The sequence below is a fragment of the Cavia porcellus genome, unplaced genomic scaffold (genome assembly GCF_034190915.1).
Source record: "Cavia porcellus strain 051 isolate PalLab524CR breed Dunkin Hartley unplaced genomic scaffold, mCavPor4.1 scaffold_25, whole genome shotgun sequence".
Classification (NCBI taxonomy): Eukaryota; Metazoa; Chordata; class Mammalia; order Rodentia; family Caviidae; genus Cavia; species Cavia porcellus.
In genome coordinates, this window is record NW_026947508.1 from 6,440,123 (window position 1) to 6,459,166 (window position 19,044).

Consider the following 19,044-nt stretch of genomic DNA (forward strand, 5'->3'; position numbering starts at 1 on the left):
CAGCAATTAGTGCTGGGGAAGGGTGCCAGCCCGGCAGCGTGCATTCCCGCACCCCTTCTCCTTTACACACGCACACGCTCACACACACACACACACACACACACACACACACACACACACACACTCGGGCTCACCTACCCAGAGATCAGCAGCAAAGAGGCAGAGCTGCTTCCTTTCGGTAAATCTCGTCAGCAAGGCTCACGCAGGGCATGCAATTTGGCCATTACTGCTCTTAAACGAGAGCAAAGCAGAATCCACTCACCATTAACCCATCTCGCTGTCTCCTGGCCTCACACCCGCCAGCTCGGCTTCCAGCCTTCTCCTCAAACTCCCATATACCCTTCGTGAGCGCCCCAGAAGTTGCTTTCCAAAAGAAATAGTTTTTTTTCCCTTTAAATTTCCACCTAACTTTGGTTCAGTCAAACCGGACCTGTGCCGAGCTCCATGCCCACCTGTCTCCCCAGAGAACATGCCCCATGGTTGGAACACGACGTTGGAGCAAACCCTTCCTCCACCTCTCGGGAATCCCGGGTGCCTCTGACCTGGCCTGGAGCATCTGCCTGAGCAGGTGTGGCTCTGCAGTGGGCAACCCGGGCTGGCCTGCTCATCTCCAGGGTCCCCTGTGTGACAGTGGACAGCAGCTCCTCTCCCACGGGAGTGGCGGCGAGGACCGATCTTGCCTCCTCCCTCCTTCTGCCCATCCCAGAGAACTGGAAGGAAGCCCACCAGAGCAAGGGACCCTGGAGGGTCTTTAGGCTGGGTTTATAAGATCTCAGAGACCCCTCAAAGTATAAGCAATATTTATGCTTATGACAATTTTTTTATTAAGAGGATTCTCAAAGGGAGCACAGAAACTCCAAAGCAGGGAAGCACACAGCTCCGAGTCCCCTCAGGGCTCAGCAGTGCCTCGTGCCCAGGTGGCCGAGGACGGCAGGGCAGAGCACACAGACTGGGTTTTCTTCGTCCATGGTCTCTGCTGTGAGTGTCCCCAGCTGGCTGGCCTCGCCCTCCGAAGCTCTTTCCAGCCTCATGTTCACTTTGCCCGGGAGCTGGTCCCTGGAGGGTCTGCCCGGGAGCCAGGCTGTGCCAGTCCGCCAGGGCTGCCCGCTGAGCCGGCAGAGCAGACGCACCACACCGTGGAGCCCACCAGCGGGGCGGAGAGGAAAGCCCGCAGCTGCTGCTGCTTGAGAACCTCGCAGATCCCCTAAGCCACCTAGTGTCCGGAGCTGAGCTCTGGCCGCCGCTCAGGCCCTTGGGATTCCCAGAGTGGCCATGGCAGGGGAACCAGAGGGGACAGCAAGAGGAGTCCTGAAGCAGGACAAGCGCCCCCCGACCCTCACCTAGGCCTCTTCCAAGAGCCTCAGGCCAAGAGGCTGGGGACACTGTGGCCAGGAGGAAGCAAAGGCTTGTGGCCCCTGCCCACATCTGAGGGGAAGGAATCCCACCATCCCTCCCTGCCATCAGCAGGCCGCCCCACCCGGGCGATCTCCTGTGTGTCAGCAGCCCCCCGTCCCACTTGGGATATCTTGGGGGTTTCCCCACCCCAAGCTCTAAGCCTCCTGGGGAGCCTCCCACCCCTGGGCCTCCACTGCACGCGCTCTGGGCCCCCACCTGCCGCCCCCTCCTCGGCTGCCTCTTTTCTCCATGTCCTCAAGCCTCCTCTCACCTTGAGAAGTGTTAGGATTACCCAGCATTTACACTCAATGCTCCTCTTTATTCCTTAAGACTTATTAAGAATGATAATGAAGGAGCTGTGTCTCCTCTCTCTCTCTCTCTCCTTACCCCCACTCCTTTGCTCTCTTCCACCAAAGACACACAGGACAAATGCAGACCAAAGGGGGGGAATTCCAGCAACGTGGAACACGGGCGCTCGAGGATTTATACTCCATGACTCCATCTCCCCCTGGCCTCTTCCTCGCGGTCCTCAGTGACTGCGATTTCAAAATAAATAAACAAGCTGCCCCTTCCCTGCTTGGAGTGTGGGCCGCCCCTCACTCTGTCGGACTTTGGACAGGGGAACAGAAGGGCCCAGCTTGCCCGCGGAACCTCGTTAACGTGCAGCTCTTAAACGGTTGATTAATTTTTGCAGAATTTACGACAGGCTTTCGCTTTTCTTCCCCAAGCTGTGGCCTCGGAACCACAGCAACTTAACTTGGTGAACTTGAAGCGGGGGACGCAGTGGGGGGGTGCTCCTCCCAGTGGCTTCTCGCTGCTGGAACTGCAGCAGCCGGGTGACAGATGGAAGACACCCAGATGCCACCGCCCAGGCAGGAGACAGACTCAGTCGCACAACAGGGTGGCACTCAGAGGAGGGATCACAGGGCAGCAGCCAGAGCTGAACCTGACTTTTGGTTATCCAGGGCTTTGTCATTTGAAAATCAGGAAGCCAGCAGACAGCCCCCGGAACTGGCGAGGATGCGGGAGGCTCGTGCCCAGCAAACCTACACCACGCAACCCGGGCAGAGGGACTGGCCTTATCGGTCTGCCGGGCTGCCCTTCAGAGAAAGGGAAGAACAGGTCCTAATGAAATTACGGTTTTTAAAATGTCTATAAATTAAATCTATCTCCCTCTCTCTGTGGCTCTCTCCCCCACAGCTCCCTCCTCTCCCAGGCTTGTTTGCCTGTGCACGGTCCCCTCTGCTCACGTCTGCTTTTCTGATATAGACATCAAGAGGTTACGCGCTCAATTACAACTCCGCTGGAGTCTCAGCATCTGACTCGCCTGGCCTTCCCTTCTCCTCTTCAGAAAACAGATACCAAATAAATCTCTCCGCTTTGTATTTTTATTGTCAATGCCAAGAGCCTAAAGATTCATCCCGTCAACTCACGGCCTTTTTTTTTTCTTTTTTACTTAGTTCAGGGAGAAGGAAAATATTCTTTTTAGTTGTGTCTGAGGACAGCAGAAATGCTTTTTCTATCTCATTCCCCTTTTTGAAGGACACACGTAAAACCTTGGCTATAGGTGAAATTCTTAAAAGGGGGGAAGAGGATAAATGTGCTTAATGTACATCTCTAGGGGAAAGTAAAGGGCTGTTGGTGAATGCAGGCAGGAAATCTAGCACATTTCTAAAGTTAAAGGGTGACATCATAAGGATTCTTGCTAGCAAAGGTCCATTTGAAAAGGGCAGAAGATAAAAAGGTGATTTTTCAAAAAAGGAAAAAAAAATATCAGTCTACTTTCCCCATTATTGTGGCAACACACTGAAGGGAGATGTGGCCTCTGGAGGATTTTACATCCTGAGGGGACCCTCTTCTCTCCATAGAAGAAAAGTTAAAAAAAAATCCCAAGTCATGGTCAATCATCACAGCAGCTGATTCCTAAGAAGGAGAAACCAGCTTCAGTCTGGAGATCTAAAGGGGAAGAGGGAACAAGAACAAAAACCCCTACCATAGACATACTAACCAGGAGGCTTCCAAAAGCTACTTTTCCAGGAAAATGCACCCCAGACAAAGGCCAGAGAAAGCTGAAGCTGAAGGTGACTGTCAAAGAAAAACTTTGTCTTCCAATTAACTAGCCGGGAAAAAGCAGGGAGGTTGGGGGTGCACATCACTACCAACTCATTAATTCTTTCCTGTAAACAATTTGATTAAATTCTGCTAAATACAGGAGAAATGCTCATTCTGGACTGCTTCCCCCAACCTGAAAAGCAAATTCCTCCAGGTTCCTCCCGGCCATGCCAACACCTCCCTCGTCCCCACACAGCTGCCTGGCAGAGGGACTGCCAGCCTGCGTGGACTGCTGGAGGTGACACTTGGGTTTCTCGAAGAAATGAAGGAGAAGAAGCTGTTGGTTGCTCGGTTAAAGTATTTTGGTGTTCTAACTCATGTTCTTATGTCACTGGGCTAAAAAAGAGAGAGAGAAAGAGGGGGGGAGAGAGAAAAGAGAGAGGTATAGAGACAGAGAAGAGAAGAGATATGACTTTCCTTGAATGATCTGTTTAACCTAAGCCAGAGGAAAAAAAAGAAAGTCATTAATTACTTATGTGAGCTATTGCTTCAGAAAGACAATAAACCTGCCCGGTCGCCATGGATATGACATATTTGCTCTGAAAACAACACAATAATTAGCAAAGGGGAAAGATACAAGGAGAATATGCAAACTCCTGAGTTTAAAGCCACAGTGCTCTTTTTACTCCTAAGCCTCTGGCTCTGTTTGCAATCCAAATCAAACAAAAATTTAAAATATAGCAAAGAGGGAAATAATAGGAATGGCTCCTCTCTCATCTGAGCTGAAAAGCAACAACCGCTCCACCCCCCCAAAAGTAAAATAATATAAAAGAGAAGCAGAAGGAGGAGGAGAGTCAAGTATTGACTGTTTTATTTCCCATAGCAGGGGTGGAGTCTGGAGGTTGGTTTTTTTTTTTTTAAGTGTGCTCTTATTTAGCACTGGACCTTCTGACCAGATATAAATTTATTTATGAAAGCCAAATGCCCTGTATATGGCTTGCCCCTCCCCAAAGTAAATGGAAAAGTGAAGGGGGGGGTCCTAGGTAAAGAAGCCAAGCAGTCTACTCAAAAGCCCCCGCTCTGTAGAGAGACCTACACTCCCCCTACCTCTGTGAAAATGGAACCTGGGCCTTACTTTATTATTAAAAATGCATTCAATGGTCTTCCCTACAGCTTAGTCCCACAGGGTCATTAGGAAATGCAATGGTTTTGCATCATATCTGTCAGCACGATACATATCTGAGCCAGAGTGGGACCGCAGTTTTTAGGGTGTCACAAACCAAGATCAATGTTTCTCTGCCTTACTGTCTGAAGGCAGTGCACCTCGCTACCTTCACAGAAGTCCCAAGTCTACTGCAAAACACCCACCCAGAAAAGGGGAAAAGGAAGAAAAATGATCTGTCCTCATCCCAGACACCTATAGTCTTCAAATTTATAAACAAGGAAAATAGGACTTTAAAATGTTTGAGTGATTGCCCTCCCCACCCCCCCAAAATTAAAGCACTCCATTAAGTTTGAGTAAAAACTCCTTTTCCCTTCTTCCCAGAGGCTAATTTCCCAAAAACAGATGGTCAGGATCTAAAAGAGAAGCAAATATACCTCAACCCCCACAGGCAGAGAAATCTAACTTTGAACTTCTTTTTAAATTAAAGTGGGGGGGAGGCAAGATAAACTATTAATAAGTATGAAAAAATGAGCTGAGTTTTGTTTTTCTTATTCAAAAATCCTTTCAACACAAGGGGAGCAGATATAAAGGGGCGGTTCATATTTAACTGACTTTCCTATATTTTTAAACAATAGTTGGGGTTTTTTTTAGATTGAATTCTTTGATCTTGAAAGAATTTTGCTCTTCTGTATGGGGGGGAAAGGGGTGGTGGTGAAATGATCTGTTTTAAATAATGATGCAAGTTAGGGATCAAAGCCTGCGCCTTCTGCTAGCCATAATAAGCTGTACTTGCCACCAAACGTCAGTCCTCGGGACTCTTCTACTTCGTAAGAAGGAAATAAAACGCCTGAGACTCAGAATAAGACACCAAGTCTCGGCAAGGTGCAAAGTCTAAAAAACAAAATAAAACAAAGAAAGGGGGAGGGAAAAAAGAGGAAAGCACTGCCCCTTTAAACGTTTTAGTGCATATGGAGTTTGATTTCTAAAAGAGATCAGTTTAACATCTCCATAGAAACCAGCAACAGATTATCATCAACAGACTGAATAACTAGTCTAATAAATTAAACAGGAGGCATAAGATCGCTGGAAACCCGATTACTGAAGTTCAACAATATTCCCCATAAACTCTCGTCAACCGCCTCTAAGGTGGCTAACAGCATGGGGGAGGCGGCTGTCCGATCCGCCGGGTTCCGGGGAGAGAGACCGTGGCCGCCGCTGGGAAGCGGGGAAAGCAGAGGTCCCCACACCGCCACCCGTTCTGGAGAGGGCAGAGCTCCAAGGAGGAGCAGGCCGTAGAAGCCAAAGTTTGGGAAATGAGAAAGCGGCTGGGGGTCGGGGGAGGTGGCAGGGGTCGCTAGAGCTGGCCAGGGTAGCGACGACCGCCCCAGACGCACTTCCTCGCCGCCACCAGGGCGCAAACCCGGCGCTTTGCGCTCAGGCGCCGAACGGCCCAGCGCCCCCTCCGGGCACGTGGAGCGCAGCCCGGCGCAGCCCCGGGGGACCAGATACCCCCTCCTCACGCCCGGCGCAGCTGCTCCTGCTCAGCCCGGACAGCTCCCTTTAGGACGGCAGGGTGTGTGTGTGTGTGTGTGTGTGTGTGCGCGCGCGCGCGTGTGTGCGTGTGCATGTGTGTGCGCGCGGGGGGGGGGGCACCAATATTCCTCTGCAATCTGTTTTCCAGTTCCCTCGCGCGCTCTCATCGCGCGCCTGTACCAGTTCCGAGATTTCCTAAATTTACCAACTTCGCCTGGCTACTACCCGGGGTCTTGCCCCCCACACCCCTGCGAGGGTGCCAGGTCGGCCGGCACGACAACCGCACAGCAGGAGGGCCGCGCCCCCAGACTTGGCTGGAGCGGCGACGCGCACCCCTGCGGCGCCCCGCTGGGCGATCCAGCTGGGTTTGGGCGAGCTCGGAGAAGGGGTGTATTCGCCGCTGCCTCCCGGACAAGCCTTACGCACGGGCACTCGCGCCGCACCCGCCCGGCGGGACTGCAAGCGGCTCCCAGGCCCGCTGCCCGAGCCGAGGCCGGGTCTGCAGAAACTTGTGCGCCGGAGAAGCGGCTCCCCGCCTCGCTTCGCGCTCCACTCCTCCCCGGCTCCGGACCCGGGTCGAGGAGGACTTGGAAGAAGAGTCTGCGCCCACCCCCTAGAGAAAAATCTATTATTATGATCTTAATCTACGCCCCCAAAGTGTCCCTCCCGCTGTGATTGACGGCACATACACCTGTTCCCCTCGCGGAGCGGCTTCCAGCGCTGGGGACAGACCTTCGCCCCTCAGCTCCGAGCGGCCCAGCGCCCGCCCGCGCCCCGCAGCCCCCCGCCCGCCGCCCCGGCAGGGCCCTGCCCGCACCTCGCCAGCCCAGCGGGCGCCCCCTGCCCTCCCCTCCCGGGCCGGGCTCCCCAGCCCTCCGGCTCCCGGCCGCGCTGGCTTCGGAAAGAGAGAAAGAACAGAAAGCAAAACTTCCTGGCGGCCGCCGGTCATCAGCTGCACATTCTGCAAATGCCACCGAGTAAAAATAAACCGGCTGCCGCTCCGCCCGGCCGGCTCACCCCGGGCGCACGACTCGGCCCCTCGCCCCGGGAGCTCCGTGACTGTGGTGCCGGCCCGATCCCTCATTCCCGCGCACCCCCTGACAAGCCCACTTCCCGACACGGCCGGCTACCGTGCGCTCCTTCACCGTGAAGCCCGCCGGGGTGACCCGGCGCCCAGCTATTTCCTCTTTGGTGTCCCCAGCGCCCCTACAAGTCACTCTTCTTTCTGCCCTCCACAAAGTGCCTATTTCGACCCTGCGCCCTTGGGTTCAGGGTTCCGCCCCAAGCACGAAGCCCCCAGGTAGCCCTCAGCCCAGCTGGGACCCCGACCCCGCGCCGGACCGTCTCCCGCAGCTGCACAGCCCCCGGAGCGCAGCGCTCCGCCCGCCCACCGCCCGCCTGCCAGCCCACAGCCCCAAGTTCCCGGCGCAACTTCGCTCCCCGCGCACAGCCACCGCCGAAACTCCCCGGAACTTTTCCTCAGCCCCCGGCGAGCTCCGGCCAGCAGCCGGGCAGCTGTGAGCCGGTGCTCTGACTCGGTGCCCAGGGCTGCCAGCCTGCTCCGGGGAGGCCGGGGGTGGGGGCGCGAGTGAGGAGCACCACTTGCCGCGCCTCGAGCAGCGCACTTGAGATAAACTTCCCAGGCACAGATGAAAAAGGGGGCGCCGCTCCCCCCATCCAAGAAACCTCTCGCCTTCGTTTTTCCCACCAGCGCACCCCTGGGCACCCTGCGCCTAGGCGAACGCCGCCTACCTCTGCCGGCAGCACGCACACCCCGTTGTCGGGGCCCAAGAGCCGGCTGGAAGAGATCCCCACCCACCCCTTCCCCTGGGCAAAGTCTTGCAAAGTCACCCCGGGCGCCCCTCACCCCTGCCTCCTTGTGTGCCCTGGAGAGCGCATGACCCCCCCCCTGCAGTTGGGGGGCGATATGGAAGGACCGATTACCCGGTATTGGCGAGCACCTGCCCTCCCCCCCCCCAGCCCACAGCGCGGGGGGCGCCCCCACCCTATTCGCAAAGTCCTGCACTGGCGCCTGGCACCTCCCCCTCTGTTCCCCTACCCTGCCGCCCCCTCAGTTGGAGTAAGTGACCCCCAGAAGCAGCAGCCTTCCCCTTCCCCGGAGTCGCGCGCCGGGCATTCCCCTGGCCACCGCGGGCGACGCGCCGCCCCGCGCCCGGGTGCCAGTCCTCCGTGCCCCCTGCCTCCCGCGCGGCCGGAGTTGGGTGGCAGCCGCCGCTCGCAGGCTGGCTGGTTCTCTCGCTCGCTCGCTCGCTCGCCCGCTCCGGGTTGCAAGCGGCAGCCCTGGGGGTGGGGGGGCTGCAACGGGACAGGGGGCGAGGCGGGGAGGCGCCCCGGGAGGCCCGCGGAGCCGGGGGCGGTGGGGGGGCCGCGGCGGAGGGAGCGCCGAGTCTCTTACCTGCACTTGGGGCGGCTTTGGGTGACTTTCCAAGTCCGGGGGAAAAATGTGTGTGTGTTTGGGATGGAGCGCCGTGGGCGCGCATGCGCTGCCCAAAGTTGCCGGATCCCGGATTTTTCGCTCCCAGTCTCCGCTCTCGCCGGCTGTGATTATGGAATTCTCCGCGGCCGAGCGGGCGAGTGGGTGGCATGCAAAACCCGGGCCGGATCGTGGGGCCCGGCTCCGCTCCACCCTCACACCCCCAGACCTTCCCTCCCGGATTCTTCCCACCCACCGCCCCGCCGGGCTCGGCGTGCGCGCGCCTCGGATGCGGCCTTCGAGCAGCGTTTGAGCGCGCCGCTCCCTTTTGCCTCTCCGAGATATTTCCATTTCCCTCTACCTAGTGGAGTCCAGGCTTGGGCAGAGGAGAGGAGGGATGGATGGGCGGGCGTTACTTCTCACCTGTTCCGACCCCCGAGAGACCTTGAGCTTGGTTCCCACTTGTCCACGGAAGAACTGACTCTTTTTTGTTTTTTGCAAGTCAGGATGTCAAAATCCTCAAACTCCGGAACGTAATGTTCTCGCTGTTTGCTATCTTCTTTGCATTTGTTCTTTGCAAGTTTTTTTTTTTTTTCATTCAGCCTCTTGTGCAAGAAATCCGTGAGAGAGCAAGAATGACCCTTCCACGGGGTGGGGGTGGAGGGGGTGGGGGGAGTAGCTGATGATGAACATTAAAACGAGTGATATTGCCAAGTGAAACGATCCACAAACAAATGGAACAAGGCAGCAGGAGAAAGAGAGTCCTGGGAGAGGCGATCCCCTGCCCCATCGTGGCCCATAGCATGTTTGAAGGAGGCCTTTGATATTCCACGGGCGAAAACGCCCCATGCCCACCCTGCCCACTTCCCAGCTGACCTGCGATGGCCACACGAGGCTGAGCCCAGTGTCCTGCATCAGCCCTGAGGCCCTGCAGCTCTGACTGTGCCTCTGGAAAAACTACTTTCCAGTTTAAGGCAGGCATGAGATGCATCCTAGAAGATGTGTGTCTGGGGCAGTCATGCGGGGCACCGGGTCCCCCCAGCAGAGCAGCCTGGGGTCCCCAGCCGCACACCGCTGTACCAGCTGGTGGCATTACTTCTTCAGTGCACTGTGTCCGGCTCATCTCCAAACCGTAGCTCTGTGGTGGCCTTCTGGCCCTGAGATGGCAGAGCTTTCCTGTCCCCTGACACTGGGGCAAGGAGGGATCAAGTATTCATTCATGATTGGGAGAGAATCCGGTCAGACAGAAAACAAAACAAACAACAACAAAACCCAGTTCCTTTCTCCTGGGAATAGGCCTGGGGATCAATTCAGGATTTTTCTGTGCAGAGCTGGGAAGTGGGCTTTCATTTCAGGGTCTCCCCTTCTTACGCCAAGCAGTCACGGGAAGTGGCGGTGTATCAATCACTGGCAGCCCCCATGAACCTCATCCTGTAGCTGTCTACTTCTGGCCCACACCAAAGGCCCGCTCAGTCCCCGAGGGCTGTGTCATCCACCACCTGTAAGATCCTTGCCCCTGATGACTCAGCAGAACGTACAGCCCCCGAGGTTCCCAAGCTGGACCCCAACATCCCACAGAGGGAGAAACCGAGGCACCACGGTCTCTAAGGTAGTGAAGTGGATTTTCTGGCTCTTGTTCTGCCGTTCCCGGGGCAGTGTAAAGACGTGATATCGGCTTAGACTCGGGTTCAGATCCCAGCCATCCACCAGCCGGGCGACCTTCAGTGCGGCGTTTGACCCCTCCGTGCCTCAGTCGCCTCAACAGTAAAATGGGATCCTAGTAGCACCTATGGCCTGGGGTTGTTGGAAGTCTAAAATAAGTTAATGCAGGAAAAGGGCCTGGGCCAAGATATTGATCGCTGAGTGCCAGTAAATGTCACCACTCCTGGGGACATCCAGTGTCCCTCCACTTCTCAGTTGTTCCTGTCCTCTCTTTTTCTTTCTTCCTTTCTTGCTTTCTTCCTTCCTCTCTCTCTCTCCTTCCTTCCTTCATTGAGCAGGTGTTTGCCGAGACCAGGGAAGGGCGAACCCCTCCAAGTGGTGGGGTCAGACCCCCGCTGGACAGGACTGGGTCTCCAGAGGCTGGCCAGGAAGCAGGCCCGCCCTTCCCACCCTAAGGCTCAACTTCTCTCCTATCAGGTGCATGCCCTTTCCACAATAACCTCCTCCCGGCCCCCTTCAGGGCCACCAGCTGTCACATCTCACCCCAAACTTGCATGAACTCCTTTCTTTCTCCCTCTGGGTTTTCTCATTGCTTGGCACCCCTCCTCCATGTCTTCCCACCTCTTCTGTAGGTGGCTCCCCTGGTAGGAAGGCTGCCCCCCGCCCCAGCAGCGGCCAACCTAGAGCCTAGAGGACAGAGGAGGACATTGGAGGAGGTGAATGGTAAAAGCTCCTTTTGATTCCAGCCTCTGTGCCCAATTCAAACAGAAGAAAGTAAAGCAAATAGCTGGGAAAGGGTGCCACACCACAAGAACAGCTTCCAGCCTCGCTGGGTGTAGGGGGTGGATTCCTCCTCCACCACTGGGTTCCCATCTTCTCCCCATAAAGGGACTGGGAGCTGCTACTTTCTTCCTGTTTTGACCCATTTAGCATCTCTTGATCTGCCCTCAGGATGAATCCCAAGTCTTTTTGGTCTGCAAGAAGGGGCCACCCCTCAGTCCTGTTGCTCCCAACATGCTGCTGCTTGCGTTCTAGAAAACACCCAACTCATCCCTGCCCCAGGGCCTTTGCACTTGCTGTTCTGGCTGCCTGAAAACACTCTTTTCATCAACTGCTCCTTTCCCACAAAATCACACTGTTCCTCTCTCCCTTCCTCAGGGCCTCTTGCTCCTAGTCTTCGTTACATTGCCCTGTCTCAGCATCTAAAATGAAGGTCCCCTGGCTGCCCCTGGGAGAATGGAAGTGTCTGATGCTCTCAGCCCTCCAACAGTGGCACACAGCAGGCTCTGTGAATCTGGCACTGACCAAGGTAGTAAGTCCCTGCCTGTGCTTGAGGGGATCACTGGAAAGTTCTCAGGATTTGGGAAGGGAGGAGGAGCTGCTGCAACCCAGGAGTCCCAGAGTGTAGTCTCGGGCTGGCCAGGCCTAGGTTCCCTGGCACTCAGTGGGGGTCCATGGTGGCCAAGGGAACTGTCACCCAGCAGTGAGCTGCCCAAGGGGGAGGACCCAGGTGATCACGAGTCTGTCCCATTTCTACGCCTCGAAGGAACACGTGCATGAACACACATACACACGCACTCACACACACATGGCCTTTTCCCGCTCTGAGTGTGGATTTTGCACCTCAGTCCCAGAAGCCGAGAAGCCAAGCACCATGCCTGGCACCCAGGAGGCGCCGGTGATGGACCGTGGAGCAGCAATAGCACCCACATGCCAGTCTCGCTGGGCACCACTGGGGAAACCTGGAAAGGAATCACAGCTCAGCTTTCCTGTCATAATGTTTTTGTTTTTAGTCCTCAGGCGGCGAAGGAAAGCACAACCTGTTTGCATGTCCACAGCCAATAGCCGATATTCATTGAGCAGTTGTCAGGTGGGAGGCACCACGCCGAGCCCTTGTGCCCCACTTAACAGTGGGCGGCAGCTATGCTAGGGAGCATACCCATTCTACAGACGAGGACTGAGGCACAGGGAATCATTCACCCAAGCCTGAGGTGGGCAGTCTCACTCCCCCAGGGCCAGCTGCTTGCACCGGAAGGGAACCAAAGTCACAGTCCCTGACATTTGTACCTCTTCCGGATGTTCCCAAAGAGAAGAAACCTGACTAAGAATTGCATCTAGAGAGCAGGAGGAGGAGGAGGCAGGGTGAATCCGTCCTTCGAGTCTGATTTGGGGCAAGGCACAGGCTCTCGGTCATCACCGAAAAGTGACGGACGGTGCACCTTGCCTGGACTGTGCCCTCCTCGAGGTTCCCCTGGGAGGAGTCTGCTTTGGGGGGACTCCTGGTCCCGGCCTAGCCCTCACTGCCAATGAGTGCTTCGGGGCAGAGTCACTGAACAAGTGCTTGGGATAAGTGATGGTGCTGATTACTGGGCAAGTTGTAATTAAAATTTGTAAAAAAGCTGAGTTCATTCATTTTAGTTCAGAATTTCTCTCTTGGGCACGTCGCGGGGAGCGTCCGATTCTCCAATGCCAGCCAGCCTAAGTTGTTTTACAAAATTCTCATGTTTTTCGCAAAACACATAGTTATTTCTTTCCGGCTCCACACACAATACACATGTGCTGTGGAAAATTCAGAAAACACAGGTAAACGGAAAGAAGCAAATGTAAATCACCCCGAATCCCTCAGTCCCCGTGAATAATCGCTGCTGTTGATTTCATGTATTTACTGCCAGTCTTCCCAGGTAGGTTTCTGTGCTCTCTCCCTCGCTCTCTCCCCGCTCTGTGTTTCTGTGTAAACCAGGATCACACGCAGACACCGGCTCACCTTTCCCTCAGCCTGCCTCGTACACCAAGCGTGCACACATCTCTCCGCTCATGCAATCTACCGTGCGCTTTGTAACGGCTGCATTGGAGAGTTTGATTGTAATTTACTTGAGCAGCCCCTCACTATTGGAAATTTCGGACATCAAACTTGTTTCCAATTCTTTTCATTATTATAAATAACCCTGATGAATTCCCTGGCCCGTAAATAACTGCGCACGCTCCTTGATGTGAAGCTGATAGAGCGGGCTATGCACTCATTTCGGAGTTTTTGAGCCTCGTGGCTTAGATCGCTCCTGCCGGGCTGCGTTCCTTCCCGCGGTGGTGACAGAGCCGACCGTGTCTTTTGTCTTTGCTCTCCAACACTTCGGTTCTCTCTCTCCCTCTCTCTCTCTCTCTGCTAATTTAATGGGTGAAAGAGCCTGCCATTTCAGTAATGAATCCTTATTAGAACCACGCTGGCCACAAGCAGGATCCGTCTCAAGGTTTGAGTGGCCTTGTTGAGACTCAAGCCTCGGCAGGGACAGGGACAAGGACTCAGGGACTGGAGTCCAGAGCAAGCCCCTCACGGTTCCCCGGCTGCCCGTCTCAGGGTCCTGGGCCTGAACCCAGCCCATGGCGGCAAAGCCAAAGCGGGCATCCATCCGCCTGTCTTCCAGCCCAAACAGAGCCTGGCCCCCTCCCCCTGCCCGTCTGCACCTTCTGAAACGTCTCTCAGCATAAAGCCTTGGGGATTTCTATGCCATAAATACTACCTGTTTTCCCCAGACCTGATTTCATTCCCGTCTCATCTCTCAGCTCAGCTCCAAGCAAGGGACACGCTGTTTTTCTCTCCGGTTCAACCTTCCCCTTTTCTACATTGTCCTAATTAATTGACTTTTTTCCCTGGTATTTATGTTTACCCCGCCTGGAAACAAGAGGACTCGCAGGTGACTAATATTTTCCTCGTAGGAGCGACTGCAGTCCCAGGGTCTCTGGTCTCTGCAATGCACCTTCTCGCCTAAAGTCCTCTGAACCACTTCTCTTCAAGCAAAGCAAAACAACAAAAAAGTTTTAGATTTCTGGGGTGAAACAAAGGATAAATATGTTCTTGCAAATAATTCAGGAGACACAAAGCAATACAAATATAAGTAAGAGAGAGAAAATAAAACCACGATCCAGCAGTCAGGTATTTGGGTGTGAATCGGACTTAGAAATGTGAAGAATGAATTGAGTGAACCCACCAGGCCAGTGCTCTGTGCCCCCAGCGCCCCACAGGGAGAGCTGAGGATGCGCGTGCACAGGGTGTTCCCACGACATCTGTACGGGAGCCGGGAATGTGCACTGCACACGCCTGGGTCTCTCTGTCCCTTCAAAGAGGGTTTGGGGCCACGGAGGCTCAGCTGTGCTCTGCACGCTGGCGACAGACACTGAGTACACAGAGGTGCAGCCAGGTGAGGGGCAGGGCCGCCCGCTGACATCACCTCTTACCCAAAGAGCCACGGGCCAACACCTAACCCCTCCCACGCCTGCCAGGGCGGGGCAGGCCTGGCACCAGGACCCTGCTCAACCAGGTAAACCCCGTCATGGAAGAGGCAAAGGACCCGCCTTCCCGCTCTCCACTTGTCCTGGAAACAACAGCCATGCCACGTGGCCTGGTGGGCTCTGCCACGTACCGCACCCACCGGGTGGTGCCAGGCAGCCGGGACCCCTCCAGCCTCCCACCTCGCTGCAGTCTGGCATGGCACAGGCTCTGCCAGCAGCAGCATCGTGGACCCCTGGTGGGTCTGCAGCTGTGTCCCAGGACTCGGATCCTGCCTGAGGTTGGTGTGGCCAGGCCATGGGCATAGGGAAGCTGGCCCCCGGCCCCCGGAAGTGGCCACGCTTCCTCCGGCGACGCCGGGCACCTGGGCAGGCGCCACCTGCAGCCCAGGGCTGCGGCCCAGGGAGGGCGGGGCCGGGCAGGCAGGCAGGCAGGAAGGAGCTGTTTTGCTGATGAGGTGCCTCGTGTCACGGGCAGGAGCGCCAGGTAGCTGCGTGTGGGTGGGGAGGACTGTCCAGTTGTGCCAGGTGGCCCGGATATGCGGATGGCCCTGCCCACCGCCTCTGCAGCTGTGCCTGTCCCCACCCCAGCCCTGCTCTGGTCACAGGGGCTGCCCAGGCCTCCAAATCGTCCCCGCGTCACCTCTCCAAGCCGTTCCTCTTCCCCCTCGCCCACGGAAGGCAAAACTGGCGTGGCTTCCTCCAGGCAGCCCTCCTCCCCGCGCCCCTGCCCGAGGCCGGTTAGACCGCCCGCCTGACGCCCGGCTCCCCGCACCGCGGCTGTGCTCCTCCCGCTCTGGAAATCGGTGTTTAAATCATTGCTGTAGTGGCCTTAGGGTTTCTGGATTCAAAGCCTAGCTCTGCTAGTAACTGAAGTCTGCCCTCCCGCTCCCCCAAGCCTCAGTTTCCCCATCTGTAAAATAGCAACAGAGAATTCCATGAAATAATTCATGCAGCGTGGATTCATGGGTAATAACTTATTACTATTCGTGACATTTACCAGAATGCTTCAAAAAGTGTGTGCAGGCACATGTGTATGTGTGTGCAGGCAAGTGCACACGTGTGTGTGATGTGTCACAGCGTGGAGAAGGAAGGGACTGGAGGGCCAGCGTGGCCAGTGCCGGTCCTGTATGGATGTGCGTGTCCACTCCAAAGGGTAATGGGTTGGTTATTTATGGTCAGGCCTTAAAAAAAAAATAAAAAGACAAACCAGTGTTCAGTAATGACAAAGTAATTACCTTTTTATTATTTTTTCAATAGGATTCAGAGGCAGCGTGGGCCTTGGCGGAGGCCGAAACATCCAGCCCGGCTTCCTGATGCTTCCTGCTACCCCCACTCAGACAACAGTGCAGAGGGGAGACCGAGACCCCGAGAGATGAGGCCTCGCTGTCCCCGAGCCGCTGTCGCAGGTTAGTGGCCGAGTGGAGCTGAGCTGTGTCCTCAGAGCCTGCCCGGTTCTTTTCCACCGCGTGATTTATTGAAAACGGAGATCTCACCTGCTCTCGTCCGGAGACCTCTGCCTAAGTTTCTTCTGGGGGTCGTGCTTTGCTGGAAAGTGATTTTGTTTTCAGGGTGCTTTAAGGGGCGTAGAGGACGTAACATAAACCAATATCCCCCCAGTATGGACAAGGCCACACTGTACTTGGCACCCGGCCGTGCAGAGGTGGCCTTTCCTACCAATCAGGATCAGCCTGCCATCCATTCATCCATCCGTCCATTCATCCACCCAGACTGTCCATTCATCTGTCTGGCCTCTTGTCCATCCATCCACACATTGGTTCAGCATCCGTCTATGGCCCATCCATCCCTATCTCCAGCAAACATTTGGTGAACGCACCCACGTGTCAAGCTCCTTGCTGGGGCCTAAAGGCCTGCCAGTGTTTGTGTACCTCAAAAAAAAATATTGGAAAAATCAGTGAATAAAATCTAGTGGCTTAGGAGGCTTCTCAAAGACACCTAGAGCCAAGCAGAAAAGGCAGAGCTCGCTCTCCTGAGAGCATGACAAACCCACTAAGTCCGTGGCCCCCGCTTGGCAGGGGCTGGTGCTGGCCCCCTTTTATTTCTCTGTGTGGTGATGTCTTCTTCTGTCAGTGAAAAAAGGCTGAAGCATTTCCAATGCAGGCAGGCAAGGTGCTGAGAAGCTTCCGGGGATGGGGAATCACCAGGGGCCAGGGAACAGAACTTCCTTTGGTTTCTAGTCACAGGCTGAAGACCGGAAGACTCTGCACGCACAATGAAGCCGGGTGCATGGTGCGCACCTGTGATCCCAGCACTCTGGGAGGCTGAGGCAGGAGGATCTCAACTTCCAGCTCAGCCTGGGCGATTTAGCTAAGTGTCAAAGAAAAAAATAAAAAGAGGGCGTGAAGCGTGGGAGGCTGTGCCCCTCTGCCCCGCTCTGGGTCCTGGTAGCTGTCACCTGGCTGTCTTACCCGCCTCGTGGTCTTCAGAGCCGGATCGGCACTGACAAGGCCAGGCCCTTTGTCCCCCTGCCTTCCCCCCAGCCCCCGCCTCCCACAGCTGTGTCGCCCACACGCAGCACTCTGCCCTCTGGAATTTATTTTAAGGTCTTGGCTTGTTTATTTATTTTATTTAGAGATTTCTCGGTGCTTTGTGGGGAGGAGAATTCGAATGGGGTGATTATGAAATACTATTTCACCTCGCTGTTCATTCACAACAAACAAAGAGAAATGATTGGTGATTAAAAATGCATTCTCCCTGCTTGTTTTCTTTTGTTTTACCATTATGGAAATATTATAAATACTGAATACTAATCTGGACCTGTGGGGACCTCCCAGCCCTTCCAGAATCCGAGGCACCTCGTCTCTCTTGGGGCAACCTGGTGCTGTCTCTTGGGGCTCGCCGTGTGGCCCACATCCGCCCCAGGACCCTGCCACCCTGGGCACCCCACGCAGGGCCACCCCTGTGTCCTGCTTTCCTGCCTCTGCAGAGCCCCGTCAAGGAGACACGAGCGTGGGTTTGAAGAGCATTTGATTAGACCCAAGGTCACCATCACGGATTTTCCCTCCCAGCGACAGGCAGCCCGAGCTGGTCCCCACCCCACCACCTGCTGGCTGTGTGACCTTGAGCTCCATGCTCACCTCTCGGATCCTCCAGTTCCTTCGTTTATAAAAACGGGGTGAAAATGGTTCCCACCTACAGGTTTGCTTTAAGGATTCCAGGGGATGAGAGTGTCTGTCACAGAGCCTGGCCGAGAGTGCTCAGCAGACGCCCGTTCCCTGGCTCTTTTCCTCTCCTGGGGCCTCAGTTTCTCCTCCCGGAAGGAGAGAGTGCTTTGACGCCCGTAAGTCCCCTGGGCCCCGGATGTCCTGGCCGCCTTGATTCTCAGGAGACCCCGACTCTTTCCCGGGAGCACAGCCTACCACGGCTCTGAGGCCCAGGACCCCCAACCACGTCTGCTGTCCTCTGCCTCTTTTGGAGCCATAAAACTAGCATTTCTCATTTCTTCCCGTTACAAACAAACAAACAAGTGTCCAGGGCCTCATCCGATCCCGAGGCGTTACAGGGAGTCCAGATAAACCCCGCGTCCTGGGGTGTCCTCAATGCTTTTATCTTTCACTTTATTTAACCAAATTAACCGCTCTCCGTGTCCCCTGCGTGCCAGCGCCTCTCTCTGTCATATAAAATACAATCACGCCTGCCTGGTACATGTTTCAGATACTTTATCATTAACATCAATTCCAGCCAAATTAGGAGTTTCTCCCAACATAATTGCCCTTCCCATTATCCAGCACTTTATTTTTTCAAAGCACTTTCGGACCATTAATTAGTTAACCCTTAGGACGCCCCAGAGCTGGCGTTCAATGTCACCCTCCCCGTCTCCCAGCCGAGGAGGGGAGGCGGGAGGGTGAGGTGCTTTGTTGGAAGTCACCCTGGACGGCAGGGCTGGGGTGGGGTGGGGCCTTGGGTCCCCGGCCAAGGCCAGCCTCGCCCGCCACCAACTTGAATCTATCTGAGCAGAAGAGAGGTGCCCAATGGCTTTAATAGGATTGGAGGAGGCAAGGGTCCCCGACACTTTACAGGCTTTCTCTATAGCTCACCCCACAAAGGGGAGAGGGCAGAATAGAAACTCGAAGGGGTGGTGGTACTTGCTGTGCTGGGCCAAGGAAGGACAAAGGGAGAAGCAGGTGCCACCTCTGTGGCCTAAACCATTTATGTGTCCCCACAGTACATGAGCGTCTAACAGGCGCTAAGTAACACGGTGTCCCTCCTCCAGAGCGACACTAAGTGGAGGCCCTTGGCGTGATCAAGGCTGCTGACACCCCGAGGAGCAGGCTCGGCCCCGCCTGGGGAGCTGGATCTCCCGGGCCGCGCTGTGGACAGGAGCCCAGTTCTCTCCTGTCCTGCTGGCCCTTCCTCCTTTCCTGGCCGGGGCAGCCGCGGTCCTGGTGCATCGCCAGCTCCGTAGCCAGGTTCGAACTTTGGAGCTGACATCCTGGGAGCGGGCCTGGGGGATCGGGGAGGACGTGGTGATTAATTTCTTGGACAAGATTCTGGCTCGTCA

General features: G+C 55.6%; 2 protein-coding genes and 1 long non-coding RNA gene across 7 annotated transcripts in view; 2 read left to right on the forward strand and 1 right to left on the reverse strand.

The window, feature by feature from the left end:
• Casz1 (castor zinc finger 1) overlaps nt 1–8,717 on the reverse strand; it is a 140,632-nt gene extending 131,915 nt beyond the window's left edge. Inside the window, exon 1 of one of the 2 annotated variants that reach the window (XM_063235505.1) lies at nt 8,562–8,717. The gene's annotated coding sequence lies outside the window, so the exon portion shown is untranslated. Of the gene's footprint in view, nt 1–7,897; nt 7,971–8,561 lie in introns of those variants that run through there. The other variant, XM_063235506.1, reaches the window with a different exon arrangement.
• Nucleotides 5,771–8,892, forward strand: LOC134472856 (basic proline-rich protein-like). The gene is made up of 7 exons (XM_063235222.1): nt 5,771–5,849; nt 6,024–6,185; nt 6,294–6,642; nt 6,891–7,445; nt 7,499–7,670; nt 7,857–8,582; nt 8,689–8,892. The coding sequence occupies exons 1-7, from the start codon at nt 5,771–5,773 to the stop codon at nt 8,890–8,892; spliced, it is 2,247 nt and encodes a 748-aa protein (XP_063091292.1).
• Nucleotides 8,893–14,456: 5,564 nt separating this feature from the next.
• On the forward strand, nt 14,457–17,241 carry LOC106027959 (uncharacterized). 4 transcript variants are annotated; one of them, XR_010042803.1, is made up of 3 exons: nt 14,457–14,554; nt 15,783–15,931; nt 16,721–17,241. It is a non-coding gene; the product is annotated as an uncharacterized LOC106027959 (long non-coding RNA). The 4 variants fall into 4 exon arrangements; XR_001201535.3 differs by lacking the exon at nt 14,457–14,554 and adding an exon at nt 14,561–14,803; XR_010042804.1 differs by lacking the exon at nt 14,457–14,554 and adding an exon at nt 14,822–15,009.
• Nucleotides 17,242–19,044: the final 1,803 nt, after the last annotated feature.